Below are 17,182 nucleotides of genomic sequence, written 5' to 3' on the forward strand. Positions count from 1 at the left end.
CTGGTCTACAGAGTAAGGTCCAAGCCAGCCAAAGCTACATAGTGAGAGCCTGTTTCAACACCCCTCCCTGTCAAAGTTAGTTAGTGTGAGGCTTGTGAGCTGACTCAGCAGGTAAGGGCACTTGCTACTAAAACTGACTACCTGAGTTTAACCCCAGGGACCTGCATGATGGAAGGAGAGAACTCTGGCAAACTGTTATCTGATATCTGCACACACACAGAATAAGAAATTAAATATAGTTTTTAAAAAAATTAAGAATTAATATGCTAAACCTTTTCCTTCCTGGAAAAAAAAAACTCATTAAATAAGATCTGTATCACAAGTGGTTATGTTGAACTACTAGAAATAGCAATTGAGGCATATTTACTCATTGATTGATTAACAAGTTAATTATAGTCTGTTTAGATTAGAAGTTGATTTGGAAATGATACATATCTTCTGTGGGTTAATCACTATGGATGACTGTTAAAATGTGCTTCCTGGAAGTCAGAGAAACCTCGCCAATGATAAATAAGTCATATAGTGTTTTTGCTATACTATAGTACTGCTGAAAACATTTTTTGGGAGATTTATTTATTCTCGTGTGCATGGGTGTTTTTCCTGCATGTTTGTCTGTGTGAGGATGCCAGATCCCCTGGAACTTGAGTTACAGACAGTTGTGAGCTGCCCTGTCTGTGGGTGCTGGGAATAGAACCCGGGTCCTCTTGAAGAACAGCCAGTGCTGTTATCCGCTGATCCATCTCCAGCCTCTGATATTTTATCCTTATGATTATCAAAGGATGCTTTAGCTTATTGTTGTCTTGCTTTGCTTTGCTTTGGTTTGGTTTTAGTTCTTTGAGATAAGGTCTCTCTAGCATCGGCTGTCCTGCCTGGAACTTACTGTAACCCAGGCTGGCATTAGATTCACAATATTCCTCCATCACTACACATCCTCCTACACAACACTCAGCCTCTCAAAAGCTGAGATTAAAGGTACGAGCCACCTTGCCTGGTTTAGTTGATTGTTAGACTTCTTTGCTTTGGCAGAGCTTATTAGAGTAATAGGAGGCAGTTTGTAGCAAAACATCACACTATTCAAAGAAGATAAGATGAGCCATGCTTACAGTAGCTATTGCCTACAGGCAGAGCATTCTGTGAGGAAATAATAGTCATAACAATGAGAAGAACTTGAGGCTCTGCTTGTGTTACTGTTCCACCAGAGCAATAGAATTCTCTTTACCATAATGATAAGCTGGTTTTCTTTCTAGACAATTTATTATTTCCATTTGTGAGATAAAGGAATAATAGGTTTATAAATTTGAGAGGATAAGGACCAAGTGGAAAGAAACAGATGTTGGGCTGGGGCTTGGGCTGCGGTCTCAGTGGATAAAAGGCTTGCCATTTGGGTCCCCCTTCACACTAACGGGAACAAAGAGACCAGAAAGTCTATTAAAGATGCCCAAGTGCACGCTGACAGCTGGCTGCCCAGGTGAAGAGTAGTGGTACTGTGAGCGTAATGTCTGTAACTAAAAAACCGCAAGGGGCGGGGCGGGGGGATTCACACACCAACAGTGCAAGACTCTGACTTCCTACAGAGGGCTTCGGTCTACAGGCCCTGGGGAAAAGGGCGTCCCTGACGGAACTGGGCTCTCACTCCTCCGGCAGGCTTCGGAGTCAGCCCCAAGCTTCTGTCTTTCATTTGCCCGCAGCGCCAGGTACATGTTTTGCTCCCGTGACAGAGATGCTCTGCGTTCGTGTCCTTGGTTAGGGATCCCCATCTAGACCGTCATAAATTCAGAAGGCCAAAGCATGGGCTGGAGGGATGGTTCAGCAGTCAAGAGTCCCTGCTGCTCTCGTAGAGGTTGGATTCTAGGTTGGATTCCTAGCACTGAGATGGCGGCCCCCAGGCCTCTGTAACTCCAGTTCCAGGGGATCTGGTGGCCTCTCCTGCTCTCCATGGGCACTGCACGCAAGTGGTACATATGCATACATTGTAGGCAAACACTCATATGCATAAAATAAAGAACATCTTTAAAAAAAAAGCAAGCTGTAACTCTCAGCGATGGTCATGTGCCCTTTGTTAAATTTTTGTTGGTTTTAAGTCCGCAATCTGGCAGATAACTGGCTCACTACATTTACTTAAGCTCTTATACTGAGATTAAGAATTTAGTTGAGCTTTGATGTTATGATTAGATTTTTAAGTCCTCTTCAATAAATCAGAGGCACTCTTTGAAGGAAGGGAGTCACTCTGTTTCATATAGTTTTCTTTGTGACTGAGCGGAAGCTGAACTGGGAATGGTGTCTGTCACACACTTGTTTTGTAATTCCAACCCTCTGAAGGGTGGGCTGCTAGGATATGGGGTTCCAAGCCAGCCTGGGCTGCAGAGTAAGACCTGGTTCAAAGAAACAGAAAACAAACAAGCAAACAAAAGTGTTGCCTGGGGATAGGCACTTAGAATACCGCCACCGCATCATGATGATGTCATGGAGAGCCATACTCTGGGAGCATCATTGCCCTTGCTCCTTTGAAAAGGTTCCGGAAACTGTGAGCTGAAGTTTTGTTCTGTTTTTACTGTGTCTGTGTATCTGAGCGCTTGTATATGCAGCTGCCCAAGGAGGCCCGAAGAGGGCATCGGATCCCCTGGTGTTGGAGCTGCAGGCCGTTGTGAGCGGCGTGATATAGATGCTGGGAAATGAACTCCAGTCCTTTGTAAGAGGAGCAAGTACCCGTGATTGCCAAGTCCACTCTCCAGCCCCACATGATTGGTTTTAATTTAGCCACTGAAATACCAGCCTTAAATCAACATGTTGCTTAAAGGCAGTAGAGGCACCAGGCCACCAGGATGGAGAATAGCGAGAGCCATGCTGCCCTGGTCCGCAATCCTGAGTGTCTCACAATTAGCCTTTGTAACCTCAAACGCCTAATAGCTCTAGACAAGCATAGTGGCGCACGCCTTTAATCCCAGCATTTGGGTGGCAGAGGGAGGTGGATCTCTGTGAGTTTGGAGCCAGCCTGGTCTACATAGAGTTTCAGGACAGCCAGGCTACAAATAGATATTTATCTCAAAATAGATAAATAAAACATTACAGCTCTGTATGCCTTCGTTTTTAAATGTAAGGTTTAAATAAGAATCCCTGGAAAATACCCCCACTGAGACACGTACATGCTCAACACCCAGTAAGTATTGCTGCTGTTGTTGCTGTTGTTGTTAAAGACACACTGCCCTGCCGTCTCTGTCACTGAGTCACAGATTACATTAAACAGAGGGGAAATGGCAGACCATTTAAGTAGAGCAGAAGATGCCAGTTTCCAATACAAGGATGGGGAAATCCTGCTCCAGCTGCAAATGTATCTACCAAATATAACATTCACCAAGAGTTTGACGTAAGCTAAATTCACACATTCTCTGCTCTCTACACTGCTCTGTGTTCACAACATGGTGCTGACTCACAACCAGCAAATCCTTACTGAGTACTATGCTTGGCACTTGAAAGATGATGATAAAAATACCACACACATTTCTTACAGTACAGGAGCGGAGATAATCCAGAATTAGCCATGACGTTTTCTTTACTTCCTTCTAAGGGGTGGTAGGGATGTTGGGAGGCTGTGAAACTGGAGATACTCAAACTATTTCACAGGTCTTCACTGCGAGTGTCAGAGTTCTACACATAGACGCTCAGATAGATGCCCTCAACTGAGGATAGGGTTTTACGATCTTGCCCTATAGAAAGCTTCCCAGGTGGTTTCTGTGTACAACCACCCTGCAAAAAGAGGGGACTAGTCAGCAAGTGTCATTATCCTTTTGAGACAGGACCCATGTATTCCAGGCTGAGTCCAACCCAAACTGGCTCTGTAGCCAAGGTTACCTTCTAAGTGCTGGGTTTACAAATTTGGACCACCACGCCCATTGCTTATTTGGTGTTTGCTTCAATCCATTACTGGAGATCAGACCCAGGGCTTTACGCATCCTGGGTGAGCAGTTCTACCAGACGGGATTTTACTCTGTAGCCCAGGCTGGCCTTAAACTTGATGGAGTTCATGCTAGCTTAAATTGGAGGTAATCTTGCCTCAGCCTCCCTAGTACTGGGGATATAGGCATGAGCCACCATATCCAGCTTACATTTATCTTTTAAAACCTGGGCAAGGTAGCCATACTTGCAAATCTCATGTATGTGTGTGTGCTATGTGCATGACTGTGCCATCAGATTCCCTAGAACTGGAGTGAGTTATGGACGATTGTGTAGTTGCCATGTGGGTGCTGAGAATTGAACCCAGATCCTCTGTAAGAACAAGTGTTCTTACCCATTGAGCTATCTTTCCAGCCCCTGGTTACTATGAATTTAAGGCTAGCCTGGGCTACATGAGATCCTATCTCAAAAAATAAAACCCACCAAATTAAAACAATAATAAAAAATCAACTGTGATCACATCATTTTCCATGTTGGAAATACTTAATACAGGCTGAATGTGGTGCTGCACACCTGAAATCCCAGCCTCAGGAGCCTGAGAAGAGTTTGAAGTTTGAGGTCAACCCGGGTGACGTAGGAGACCCTGTCTCAGACAGAAACAAACCACTGGGAGCTTATTATACGGACTCAGAATTGTTGAGCTAGTGAGAGACCAAGATTCCTCCTTGCCGTGACCATCACCTGCCTTTCCCGTTACCCCCTGGTGTCTTTGGATCTAATCAAATGTGTTGAACCCAGTATGCCCTGAATTATTTTATGCCTCGTCTGTCTAGGGTGACGTGATGGTTTTCATGTTCCCGGGAGGCCCTTCTCCCTGTCACTTCACCTCGACGCCTCGGGCAGGAGCACACTCTCATCTTCCCCCAGGGTCTGTTCGCTCCGCCTCACTCTGTCCTTGGCATTGGGACTGCACATCTGTCCCCATACATGTGTACTTAACTATTGAGATAGAGTCTTACCTTTTATGACTATGCACTCGGGAAACATGCCTCTTACCCTTTAAGAAATAAAAAGAGAAGCCCGACTCCAAGGCAGAAGCAGCAGATCTCCGAGTTTCTGTGCGCTCAAGGCTAGCCTGGTCTACAGAGCAAGTTCTAGGACAGCCTGGTCGACATAGCGAGGTCCTGTCTCCAAGCAAACAAACAAAATGACAACAAGGCTCTGAAGAGATAGATGCTCAGTGGTTAAGAGCGCCAGCTGCTCTTCTAAAGGACCTGGGTTTGGTTCCCAGCACCCACATGATGCCTCACAACCATCCCTAACTCTAGTTTCAGAGGATCCAACACCCTCTTCTGACCTCCTTAGGTACCAGGTACATGTGTGGTGCACAGACAGTTATGCACACAAAAAATAAATGTTAAAAAGAAATAAGCCAGGTAGTGGTGGCGCACGCCTTTAATCCCAGCACTCTGGAGGCAGAGGCAGGCAGATCTCTGTGATTTCAAAGCTAGCCTGGTCTACAGAGTGTGTTCCAGGAAAGCCAAAGCTACAGAGAAACACTATATTTTTAAAAAATAAAAATGAAAGAAAGAAAAGAAAAGAAAAAGGCACTGGACAGTGTGGCCACAACTATAATAGATGTAGTTCAGTGATAGAGCACTTGCCTAATATACCCAGGGTCCTGGGTTCCATCCAAACTTCCTAACATAAAGGATGCTGAGTCAGGATGACTGCAAGACTCTGTCTCAAACAAAAATCAAAAAGACTCACAGGGGCTGGGGAATTACTCACAGTGGGTAAGAACGCTTGCTGCACAAGCCTGAGGCCTGAGTTTGAACTCTCAGAACCTACATAAAAAGCCGTGTTGGTGGGGACACACGTTCCTGTAACCCCAGTGTTGTGAGGGTTGTGGGGGACAGAAGGATCCACCCCAGGGGCTGCTTGCTGTCAGCCTAGTTCTAAGTTCAGTAAGAGACCTTGTCTCCAGGGAATAAGGTGCAGCATGGTAGAGCAGGCCATCCAACATTACCCGGCATCTGCGTGTGTGCACGCTTGCACACATGTGTATATATACACCTCTGTGTCTCTTCTCCACCCCCACCTCCCCCACAGAGAGAGAAAGAGGGAGAGAGGGAGAGGGAGAGACGCCAGACATTTTTCCTGACTAGCAAATTATTTTCGTCTTCTGCCTACGTCACTGATCTGCTTCTATCTGTTCATTTGGGGGGTGGATATCCTACTGGCAAACAGGAAACTATTATTTTTTTATGGTATGTGTGTGGCTGTTTTGCCTGTGTGCAGGTCTGTGCACCACATGCCTGCCTGGTACCTGCAGAGGCCGAAAGAGGGTGTCAGGTCCTCTGGAACTGGAGTTACAGGCAGTTGTAAGCCACCATGTGGGTGCTGGGAATTGAACCCAGGTCTTCTGGAAGAGCAGTCAATGCTCTTAACCACTGAATCTTCTCTCCAGCCCCCAAGAGGCATTTCCTAAGAATGCTTCGGTGTCGTTGGCTTTCCCAGTGGCCTGCAGCTCTGGTGGTGATCCCGTTTTGAGGACCTTGTTGAGATTTGCAAGTTCCAATTTCATTGTTCGGTAAAGCCGAGTTGTCTCTTTAGTATATGGTAGATGTCTAGAAAGGATGTGGACTGGGGGGCGGTGGTGTGAGGAGTTTCCAGAATATGATGTAATCATGAGTATCTGGCTTCTCTTTGTGTGAAAAGGTAATAAATAGTTGGTTGTGATATCTGCCAAGAGATATGAAGACTCTTCTGGCATCAGACCCAACACAATGCTACAGATCATGACATTTTGTCATATGTACTCATGTTCAAGAAATTAAATTTTTTTCGACTGTATTTATTTCCTCTGAGAGTGTCAACAAGAAAATGGATGCAGTGATATCTTTAAAATTGAAGTAAAGCAGATAACTACATTAGTTCTGAAAGCAACGTGAAATGTCCTTATTTCAGAAGTGGGTCGCTAGTAATAATACCCCGAGAAGCCAAGCCTGCTCTGTCCCTGACCAGCGTGTCTGGTGCCCTTAGAGTGCGGACTGCCGCTCCTCTGACTTGGTTCCTCTATAGGGATCGGCTCCTTGTTTCAAGCAGGACAATTGATTTAAAAGACCCAGAGGCAAAAGTAGAAATTTAGGACTAGAAGTAAGCTAATCTATCCATTTTCTCCCTTCATTAGTCAACCTAAAGCGATTGATTAATTGATTATAACTCAGTGCAGCCATTAGCATTAACAAGCTTGCAGGTTTAGATGTTCGTCTGGAGACCGGACGGCAGATGAATAGCTTAGAATTGAAATCTAGCCTGGGAAGGCATATTTCTCTCATCAAGCAGCGTCTAAGCCAAGCACTGTGACTTGGGCCTTTTATCAAAGCACTTGGAAAGGTGAAGCATGAAGCTAACCTGGACTGTCCCCTGAGACCCTGCCCTAAAAAAACAAAACAAAACAAAACACAGAGGCCTGGCTATGCCCCAGATCTGCTTCTTGCATCCACTTTTCCATTTTGGATTTCCTCCATTAAATGGGAAATAATTGTTTAAAGGTGCCTTACTCAGAAATGGAATTAGTGTAAAGAAAGTTTGGAGGTGCATGGGTATGTAGAGAGAGGATTCTCTCTCTTCCTCTGGGCCCGCTGGCTCTCCCCAAACTAAGTCCCCAGAGCCTTTGCATGAAGGTACTGTGTGCAACCTGCCAAACAGTCAAGTAGCTGTGCCCTCGCCATCACGGGGCAGTGCCGATGTAGCTTCTTCAAAACATTCCGTGCAAGCCACTGTCTCGGAGGCGAGGAGGACCCAGCAACTACCTGAGTGTTTCCTACTGGAGCTTGGATGACTTTATCGCCGGCACCACCCCTGAAGACAGCGGCACCCCTCTCCCCAAAAGCCACAAACTGCCAGCAGTCCCTCAAAAAGGAATGAAGTCTCATGAGCCTGAGCCCTTCTCCCACCCACGAGAAAACGCTGACCGGCCTGATTCTGGGCAGGTCTCGTTCTGCTAACCACAGCTGCAGTGCGCTTGTGAGTGAGCCAGCATGCGGCGTCCAGAAGACTGTTTCACAGCACTCTTTCCCGCCCACTGGCTCTCGAATTCATCTGCTCTCTCTTTCGTGGTGTTCCTGGAGCCTTGGATGAGGTGATACAGATGCCCGTCCAGGGGCCAGCACTCAGCAGTCACTCACTCTCAGGAGTAGTTCTTCCATCAGTTAGGAGTTTTTCCATTAACTGCTGCCCATTGCCCAAAGAAGCTTCTTGCTGGTCTCTGAGTGCAGATGTATTTAGAAGGCAGCTGACATCCATTTGGCAAAGCTACACTAATAGGTTCTCCACATGACCTGCGATCTCCCTAGCCGTGGGCTCTTGACCAGGTTCATATACCAGGCATGAGCAGTCTTATTTTTTATTTAGTATTTAAGAACCAAATACTTCGGAGTCTGGTGTGGTGGCACACATCTACCATCCCAGCACTTAGGAGGTAGGGGCAGGAGATCAGGAGGAATTCAGAGTCATCCTAGGCAGCCCAGAAAGTTTGATGCTGACCTGGGCTACCTGACACCCTGTCTCAGAAAAAAGAAATTTAAATGTTTTGATAAAACGTTTGCAAATTGAATATAACAGAACAATGAGCTGTGACTAACTGAATCTCAGAGGAAGTAACAAGTGGACATCGTGACCTGTCCTTAAACCAGACATGAATACTAGACGGGAGGCTCAATGGGTAAAAGACGCTATGCTCACACCCATACCACACATAGACATGTGTGTTCACGTGCACGCGCGCGCACACACATGTAATTTTTAAAGGTGGAGAAAAAAAGCAGATTAAAATTAATTAAAAGTATGAGCTGACTTGGTGGCGTATGCCAGCCACTCAGGCTGTGGAGGTAGAAGGATTTCCATCTTGAGCCAGTCTGAGCTCAAGAACAAAAACAAGAATGAACAAAAAACTAAAAGCAAGTCAGAATGGTACTATAGCTCAGTGATACAGCACTTGCCTAGGATATTCAAGGTGTTGCATTCAATTCCCAGTATCCCACCACCGTCAAAAGAATGGGCACAGTAGCAAGTGAGTGGATTTATATTCTTTTGTATGAAAACTACACAGCAGGAGCAAGCAGTTCCATCCCCAAATAAGCTTTTTTTTTCCCTTTTGTATGTGTTGGGGGGGTGAGGCAGTCTACTCACTGGCCCAGGCTGGCCTTAAATTCTAGGATATCCCAATACACCCTGCTCCAAAGTAATGTCTTTATAATCTGTCGCCTTCCCGGTTTGCCCCAGCTTCAGTGCTGGGGCCTTTGAGTGAGAACCCATCCTGTTGAATTTATGTAGGCCTGAAGAATCTATTTCTGAGCCCGCAGCCATCTGGCCCGGCATGTATCAGGAACCGTGGTAGCCGGTCCTTTGCCGACTCTCCTCTTTTGTTTCCTCCAGCCCTGGTAATTACTAATGTGATGCAAATCTCTCTTTCTTTCAGCCCTCCTCGCCCCCTGACTAATATGAACGACACCGTGGTCAGCCACATGTCCTCTGGAGTGCCCACTCCCACCAAGAGGTAGGTCCGTCTTGTACCTGGAAGCTGGGGGCGGACTTGTGCCGCTGATGCCCTTGCCCTTTCAGAAGCGGGGCTTGGGCAGAGTGTCCCACTGGGCGGGAAGACTGGCGTTCCTACCCCCACTGACATCCTCTTGATGTCATTTTCTGTCCTCACCCTCCCGCCCCTTCTGACTCATAATTCAGCTGTTGACGTCCAGCTCTGGCCAGTGCACAGCGGAGAGACCACAGTGACAGGCAGCGAGTGTTGTCAGTCAGAGTGGGTTAGGCGGGTTCGAGATCTCTACCAACACTAAGCACAATTTACTAGTCATAAGTTTCGACAATTTTGTATTTGATTTCTTTTACTATCAAAGATCATTTCTGCATCTGATTACAGTCTATAAATTAAATTAATCTCCTATAAAGTACTCTTAAGTCATTCTGTGTTCATGGTTCATGAGCATTTAAGTTGAAAGGCCCAGGTCCTTCAGTCTTAGTTATACAAAGAATTTGCTGTAGGGTCCTTCAAGAAAAGAGAAGTCGATAAACTCCTTTCTCCTTTTCATTTAAATTTCTCTTGTTCAAAATTCTCATAGGCAGACTTAAGAGAACTATACTGAATGACATGCTTTTTATTTGATTTAAGCTGTTCCATGACCAGAGCAATACAGAAACTCCCTCAAGGGCACAACCATTAAAGAATTCTTTCAACAGTCATCACTTGAAAAGGAGACGGAAAAAAAAAAAAAAATCACAGACATCCCAATTCACCCAGCATGACATCCCATCCTCCCTGGAAAAAACCAAAACCACTTAGTGCCATATGTGCTGAGCACTTTGGATTAATGCCGCTGTAGAAATGCGATCTTCCTAGTAATAATTTGACTCAGTATCTGATCCTGAAGGGCAGCAGTGGTTGTTCCCATTGGCTAAAGGTCCCCGAGCAGCATCTCTTAAACCTGCAGAAGAGAAGAAGCCCCTGGGGCACTTGTTAAAAATACACATTTCTAAGACCATGTCAGACCCAATGAATCAGAATCTCCGGGAACGGGACGGGGGTGGGGGGTGGGGGAGGCTGTGGGTTTAACAAGTTCTTCAGGTAGATTTTTGTCATCAAACCAATTTGGGGGAATAACCTTAGCGGGAAGCAGAGGGGCCAGCAGCAGGGCTACCCTAGAAAGAGAACTTAAAGGCCGAGGACATCAGTGAGACAGCTCTGTCTGTGTGGAGCCCCAGGACCTGGACCAGGTAAGAGCACTTCCAGCAGGGCGACAGCCATGCGGTGTAAATGGAGCCAAGCAGTCCGCGGTGCGGGGCGCTGGGGCACAGTCTTTTGAGCCATGCCGCCTGAGTTTGGGTCCGGCTCTCGCCTGACTTTAGACATGTTTCAATTCTTTAATCTGTAAGGCCGGCGGTGACATTTGCCTTGTGGGGTTTATGTGGGATTTAATAAACTGCCTTTATTATTTTAGAGGTAATTGGAGTAAGAGACCCAGTGAGAAAGACAGAGACTAGGTTACAAATTGATGTCCTTTAGGACCCAGAGCAGCCGACTGCCTGTCCTCAACATTATATATAATATATATATGTGTATATATGTATATATATATATATATATGTGTATGTATGTATATATATAAAAGCTGTAACATTTAAACCCTGCACTCTCCATTGAGTATGTTCTCACTTCCAAACTAGAAGGCGGGGCAGGTGGTTGGAAGAATTCAGCTTGGAAATTTATGTTAACTTGAGTAGCATTGCTTGCTGAGTAGGGGTTGACTGCATCTCAGTTCTTCGCATGGTTTCTGAGTTTTGCTCCTCTGCATCACTAGAGCACACAGAGGCTCCAAGTGTTAAGGAGTACCAGGATAAGATGCAGGGCACGCACTGACCACCCGTGAGTGCCGCTGCCAGGGGCCATCGCGAAGACAGCGTCTTTCTGACAGTGTTTGATTGATTGGAAAGATTGACAGAAGGGACCCTGGACCCACATTAACCACAGCCACTTTCACAGACAATCCTTAGGCTACCAGTGTCAGTCCTAAGATTATCTCTGCCATTTTTTTAGAGCTGGTTCAGACAGCAGAATATATTCCAGATTAAGACATATAAAGTCAGCATTTCAGCTGGCACCTTGGTCTGTGTGAAATTAGTCCTAGAGCAGATATTGCAGTGTATCCATGGCAACCAACGGGGCTATGCAGCTTGGAGAAGCACAGCTCAAGAGAAGCCACTTGGGCACAAGATGCCCTACCCTGACACTGTACCGTTCGGATCCTGGGGGATTTCGTGTATGTCCAGCGGACATTGTGAGATGTCACAGGGATGGTAATAGTTCATACATGTGGCCTTTTGTGGCTCTAGTAGCCAAGGACTCTAAATTGCAGGGAGCATGTTTACTTCTTCAAGGCTCAGCCCTTTTTATTCCCGCTCTTGAATGTACTCAGACCTGTGTTTCCAATCTGTGAAAGCCAAGTACCCAGCATGTCTTCCCATCATGAAGTCTGGTGCTCCTGAGGCAGGGATTCTCCAAGGGATGATGGTGCTACTCTCCAGAAATAAGCAGTTTCTTGTGGGACTCAGCACAAATATCAGACCAGATCAGACAGGAAATGTGTACTGTAGAAGTAAAAAAATAATAATAATTTTTAAGTAGGAAAATATTTGAGGCTGGAGAAATGACTCAGAGGTTAAAAGCACTGACTGCTCTTCCAGAGGTCCTGAGTTCAATTCCCAGCACCTCATGGTGGCTCACAACCACTTGTAATGAGATCTGGTGCCCTCTTTTGTAATGCAGGCATACATGCAGGCAGAACACTCAAATAAATAAATGTTTAAAAAAATAGAACATTTTAAGCAATTTGGCTTCTCCTTTCTTCCTTCCTTCCTTCCTTCCTTCCTTCCTTCCTTCCTTCCTTCCTTCCTTCCTTCCTTCCTTCCTATTAACCAATGTACTTTTTTGAGATTAAGTTTCATGTATCCCAGGCTGGCTTTGATTCACCTCTTGAGCGCCTGCGCTACCACAGCTTTGTGGTCCTGGAGAGCAGAACCAGGGCCTCATGCATGCCAGACAGGCACTCTTCCCACAGAGCTATGACCTCATCTTCTACTTCCTCTAGTAGGCATTGCGGATATGAATGGCTTTGGCTAGAGTTGTCAAAATAATGCTTTATTAGCCAAAAATAAAAGATGTAGATGACTTTCTAAATGGGAAAGATTCTGGCTGTCTTGTGAGCAGCTACAAATTAATTATATTCCTGGAAGTTTCTACTCAAGGGGTTTGCTCTTTGTAATATCCCCAAGTCAGGGAGCTGGAGAGATGACTAACGTCATCATGAGGACCAGGGCTCGGATCTCAGCACCCCCTTACAAGCCAGGTAGCCTGCACACACCTGTGACTCGAACCCCGAGGGCTCGAGACAGAAGGCTCACTGGAGCTTGCTGTCTTCTAGGCTAGCTCAGAAACCCAAACTCCAGGTTCAGGGAAGAGACCGTGCCTCAAAGGACCAGGAAGAGAGTGATGGAGAACTCCTGGGGCACTCTTCTGGCCTCTGCTCAAGCGAACACATGCACACACAGTTGCTCTTTTTGTTTGCTTGTCTTTTCCAGACAGGGTTTCTCTGTGTAGCCCTGGCTATCCTGGAACTCACTCTGTAGCCCAGGCTGGCCTTGAGCTCACAGAGATCCATCTGCCTCGGCCTGGGATTAAAGGCATGCACCATCACCACCACCTGGCCACATTTGCTTTTATATGCGTACAAGACACATGTACATTTACATGCACACAGGCACACAATAAATTTTTTAAAAAAGCAAAAAACTCTATGGATATTTCTATAACTAAAGAGAAATTTTGTCTTTGTCTTCAACTAAATAGTTTCTTTCAATTTATTTTCTTTGTATTCATTAGAATGTCACATTTTGAAACAGTTTGAAAAACTGTGAAAACTTTAAATAAATAAATAAATAAATAAATAAATAAATAAATAAATAAATAAATAAATAAAGCAAAACCAGAAGCAGTTTGATCCCTTCTTCCCTGTCCATTTTCTTCCCTGCTGTGGCCCAGCCTGCCTTTGCCTCAAGGCTCAGAACGTGGATCCAGCTGCTCACAGCTCTTGCCCTGAGACCCAGATAGCTTTGGAAAGCAAAGTTAGTATTTTATTTCAAATCTCTTTTAAAGTTTCAGCTTTAATTGTTTGTGACTAATTCAGTGCTTACAGTTCTGTGGAAATTTCATGTAACTGTACAGTAACAAAAACTGTCAATATGAAACTTTTTGTTTTGTACATTTGTAACTTCTTATGTTTCCAGGATTTTTTTTTTTTTTTTTTGAAACAGGCCTCACACTATAGCCCTTGCTGATCTTGAACACACTTTAGCCCAGCTTAGCTTCACACCTGAACATCGGTCTCTGCCTCCCAAGTGCTGGCAATACAGGCTTTACACCCTAACTTTACTAGTTACAGACCCACAACGTACAGGCACAGCTAGAGAGGGAGGCTGGACTCTGCGTTGATCGCCGGCAGAGGCTCCTTCTCTCAGAGACATCAGCACTTTTCCTGTAGTTGGCAGACAGACGCACATACCCCACCGGGACAGATACTCCCAGTATTCCTGGGGTGCTAGTGCACACCACAGCCAGGGCCCTCCAGGGACTATGCTTTTCTACCCTGTGATTTAAAAGTCCAGGAGAGGATTCCTGGGGCCTAGATTGTGTTCCTGCCTGTCGGGGGAAGGGGAATAGGCTATGCCCTTGAGAGCTGCATCATCAAAACAAGCATAGGGGCATTTCTCTCGCTCTCTCTTTAAATAATAAGGCCATGTTGTCAAGAAATGACAAGGTCCTGGGACAGGAAATGATGAAGCTATGTTCATATGTGCACACATTGCACACACACCCACATACACACACCTTCTCAGACCTGCTTCTGCTCCCACGATTTTCCTCCCGTAAGGCAGCTCTCTGTATTACTATAGATGCTATCACACCTTTCTTTCCTCCTGTGGAAAGTGCAGGTTGAGGATATCTAGGTTGAAGCCGTTGGTCCACATCAGATCTCAGTGTTTTTTGTTACTCTTCAGTCCTTGAAGCCATGTACCAAATAATACACTCTTTTTTTCTCTAAGTGATGCATTTAAATACTTGCACAGAGGTAAAGGTCTGCAAATAGACTGAGCATGGTGCTACATGCCTGTTATCTAAGCACTCAGGATGCAAAGGCAGGGGGATTGGAAGTTCAAGGCCAGTCTTGGCTACATGAGTTTTAAGAAAAAAAAAAAATGAAACCCCCCAAAAGATCTGCAAAGATGATGGTTGCCGATTAGAAAAGGAAGGAATGGAAGCCAACAGATGACATGGTATATTAAGTCACACCTGCCTGTAGTTCTTTCTGAAACACCACCAAAAACTACAGACCCAGATGCGGTGAAGCAAGCCTTATACCCAGCACTTGCGAGGCTGAGGTAGGCAGATCTCTACATAGAGAATTTCAGGCCAGCCAGAGCTCCTCCTTAGAGAGACCCTGTCTCAAAACAGATAAATAAATAAGAACTACAAAGAAAAGCAAGCTATAAGAAGAAGCAATAGATTTTAGAAGTAGCCAAGCAAGTGAATGAAAGAACAGACTAGAGAAAATGAGACCAGAGGTGTAGCTCCATGGTAGAGCATTTGACCAGCATGTATGGGGCCCTGGGTTTGACCTCCAGTCTGGGGCAATAGGGGGGATTCTTGAAGAATGTTGTATGCCTCCATGGGAAGTCACCGTTTGCTTGGGATCCTGGGTAAGGGCAAGGTATCATCACTTAGAACTTTCTTACATACTTTTTTACATACCAGAAAGCACCACAGTGTAAAACACTGTTCCTGGACTATGGGAAGGTTCAAGGTAGGCTGTGCTGTGATAGCGCCCAGGTGGCTTGCTGACCGGGGAGAACTCACTGGGTCATCCTCGGAATCCGGTAGAACGAGGAAGACCACAGTCTGCTGGCTTTTTAGATGGAGAGCAAGAGAGATGTGGGGGAAATGGTGAGAGGAGGCAGAAGGAATTGGCTGAGCCAGAGAGTCGCCATATATGTGGCCTCGGCCCACTGAGTGGCTTCCCAGCTCTGAAGAGAGGAAAATCAAGTCTGATTAAAGAGCAAGAATTAGTGAAGGTTGCAGGAAACAACTGGCCGGTTTGCATTCTTCGTGAGAAGCCCTCCACGTCAACACAGGAATTATGGTTTTTTCTCCGGTCTTCTTTTGAAAGATAGAAAAGCATAGTAATTAAAAATTAACACATTATCGGAAGAAACTGCAGGGCCCTCAGTGTTGGCAGACACCCAAAGCCGTCCCGGGCCTGGGCAGTCTGCCAGATTTCAGCCTCTTCTGGGTAGGGATTAGATTCCCGTTCCATGTAAGACTTAAGGTGGACTTTTTTTTTTACCAGTTCTAACTCAGACTGGTACAAACAGAAAACCTGAATATTTCCAGACAGATAGTTGCAGGCCTAAGATTGAAAACTCGAAGCAGACAGAAGCATAGCAGCGGGTCCTTTCCTCCTCTTGTTGGACTGAGGCCGGCGTCACGTCTGAACAGGTCATGGCAGTGCAGTGTGAACGGAACTAGGGTGGAATACTGCTCATTGTTCAGTTCCAGCCGAGAGGGCCTGGGGTGGTGCGTGTGGGTGCCAGGCTCTGGAGATTCTGTAAATCGGGCGGCCGAGGAAGAGGAAAGGTAATGTTCTGGGTCCCTTCCTGGCTTTCATTAAGGTAACTCGGGCAAGAAGCCAGCACGCTTATTTTGAGTTAGAGGTGCCTGTGGAACACCATAGTGTTCTTAGTACCTCATTCTCCCGTCTCCCAGCAAAGGGCGTGCCAATGCTTAGATCCAGCAGACAACCTGTGGAAGACACACACACACACACACACACACACACACACACACACACACACACACACACACACACGTTTCTCCCTCCCCTTGTTCCTGTCATTGTGTCTCTGCTTTTCTCTAATTAGGATCTCCCCCTGGGTCCCCACCCCACTGTAACGTCTATTCCATTCATTGGTTGGTTTGGTTTTTTTTTTTTTTTTTGAGATAGTCTCGTGTAGCCCAAGCTGGCCTCAAACTCCATAGCTAGGGATGATTCTGAACTCCTGCTCCACCCCCCACGGGCTGAGAATTCAGTTATGCACCTTCGTGCCCAGTTTACGCAGGGCTAGGGTACGAACTCAGGGCTTCATATATATTATGTGAGTGCTCTAAAAACTGAGCTACAGCCGGGCGGTGGTGGCGCACACCTTTAATCCCAGCACTCTGGAGGCAGAGCCAGGCGGATCTTAGTGAGTTCCAGGCCAGCCTGGTCTACAGAGCGAGATCCAGGACAACAGGCACCAAAACTACACAGAGAAACTCTGTCTTGAATCCACGCCCCCCCAAAAAAAACAACAACAACAACAAAAAACATACCAAAAAAACTGCATATGGCTGGTGCATGAGGAAAAGAGAGAGATTATGTTTTGTTTCTTTTTCCTCTGTTATGATCTTCATTGGCAAAGGTTTTTGCTGTGGTCAGTATGAGGTAAAGTCATTGGCAGACTGTCTGAGGAAACGGCACCTTACCGTTTCATCGGGGAAGGTGAGCGGTGTTGACAGGGCTGCTGAGATGCCATTCTCTGTCACCTGGCTGGTGCAGGTTTGCAGAGGACCTGACAGGTCATTTGGCCCGTTTGTCTTTCTCCATGGGTTCTTACTGGACAGCAT

General features: G+C 45.9%; 1 protein-coding gene across 11 annotated transcripts in view; it reads left to right on the top strand.

Annotated features, from left to right (window-relative positions):
• Positions 1-17,182, top strand: part of Dtnb (dystrobrevin beta) — a 212,287-nt gene that overhangs the window by 129,198 nt on the left and 65,907 nt on the right. For all 11 annotated transcript variants that reach the window (XM_076558737.1, XM_076558738.1, XM_076558742.1 and 8 more), the window contains exon 10: positions 9,377-9,454. In XM_076558737.1, the coding sequence (XP_076414852.1) occupies positions 9,377-9,454 (78 nt within the window). The remainder of the gene's footprint in view (positions 1-9,376; positions 9,455-17,182) is intronic.

Source organism: Peromyscus maniculatus, chromosome 22, assembly GCF_049852395.1.
Source record: "Peromyscus maniculatus bairdii isolate BWxNUB_F1_BW_parent chromosome 22, HU_Pman_BW_mat_3.1, whole genome shotgun sequence".
Lineage (NCBI taxonomy): Eukaryota > Metazoa > Chordata > Mammalia > Rodentia > Cricetidae > Peromyscus > Peromyscus maniculatus.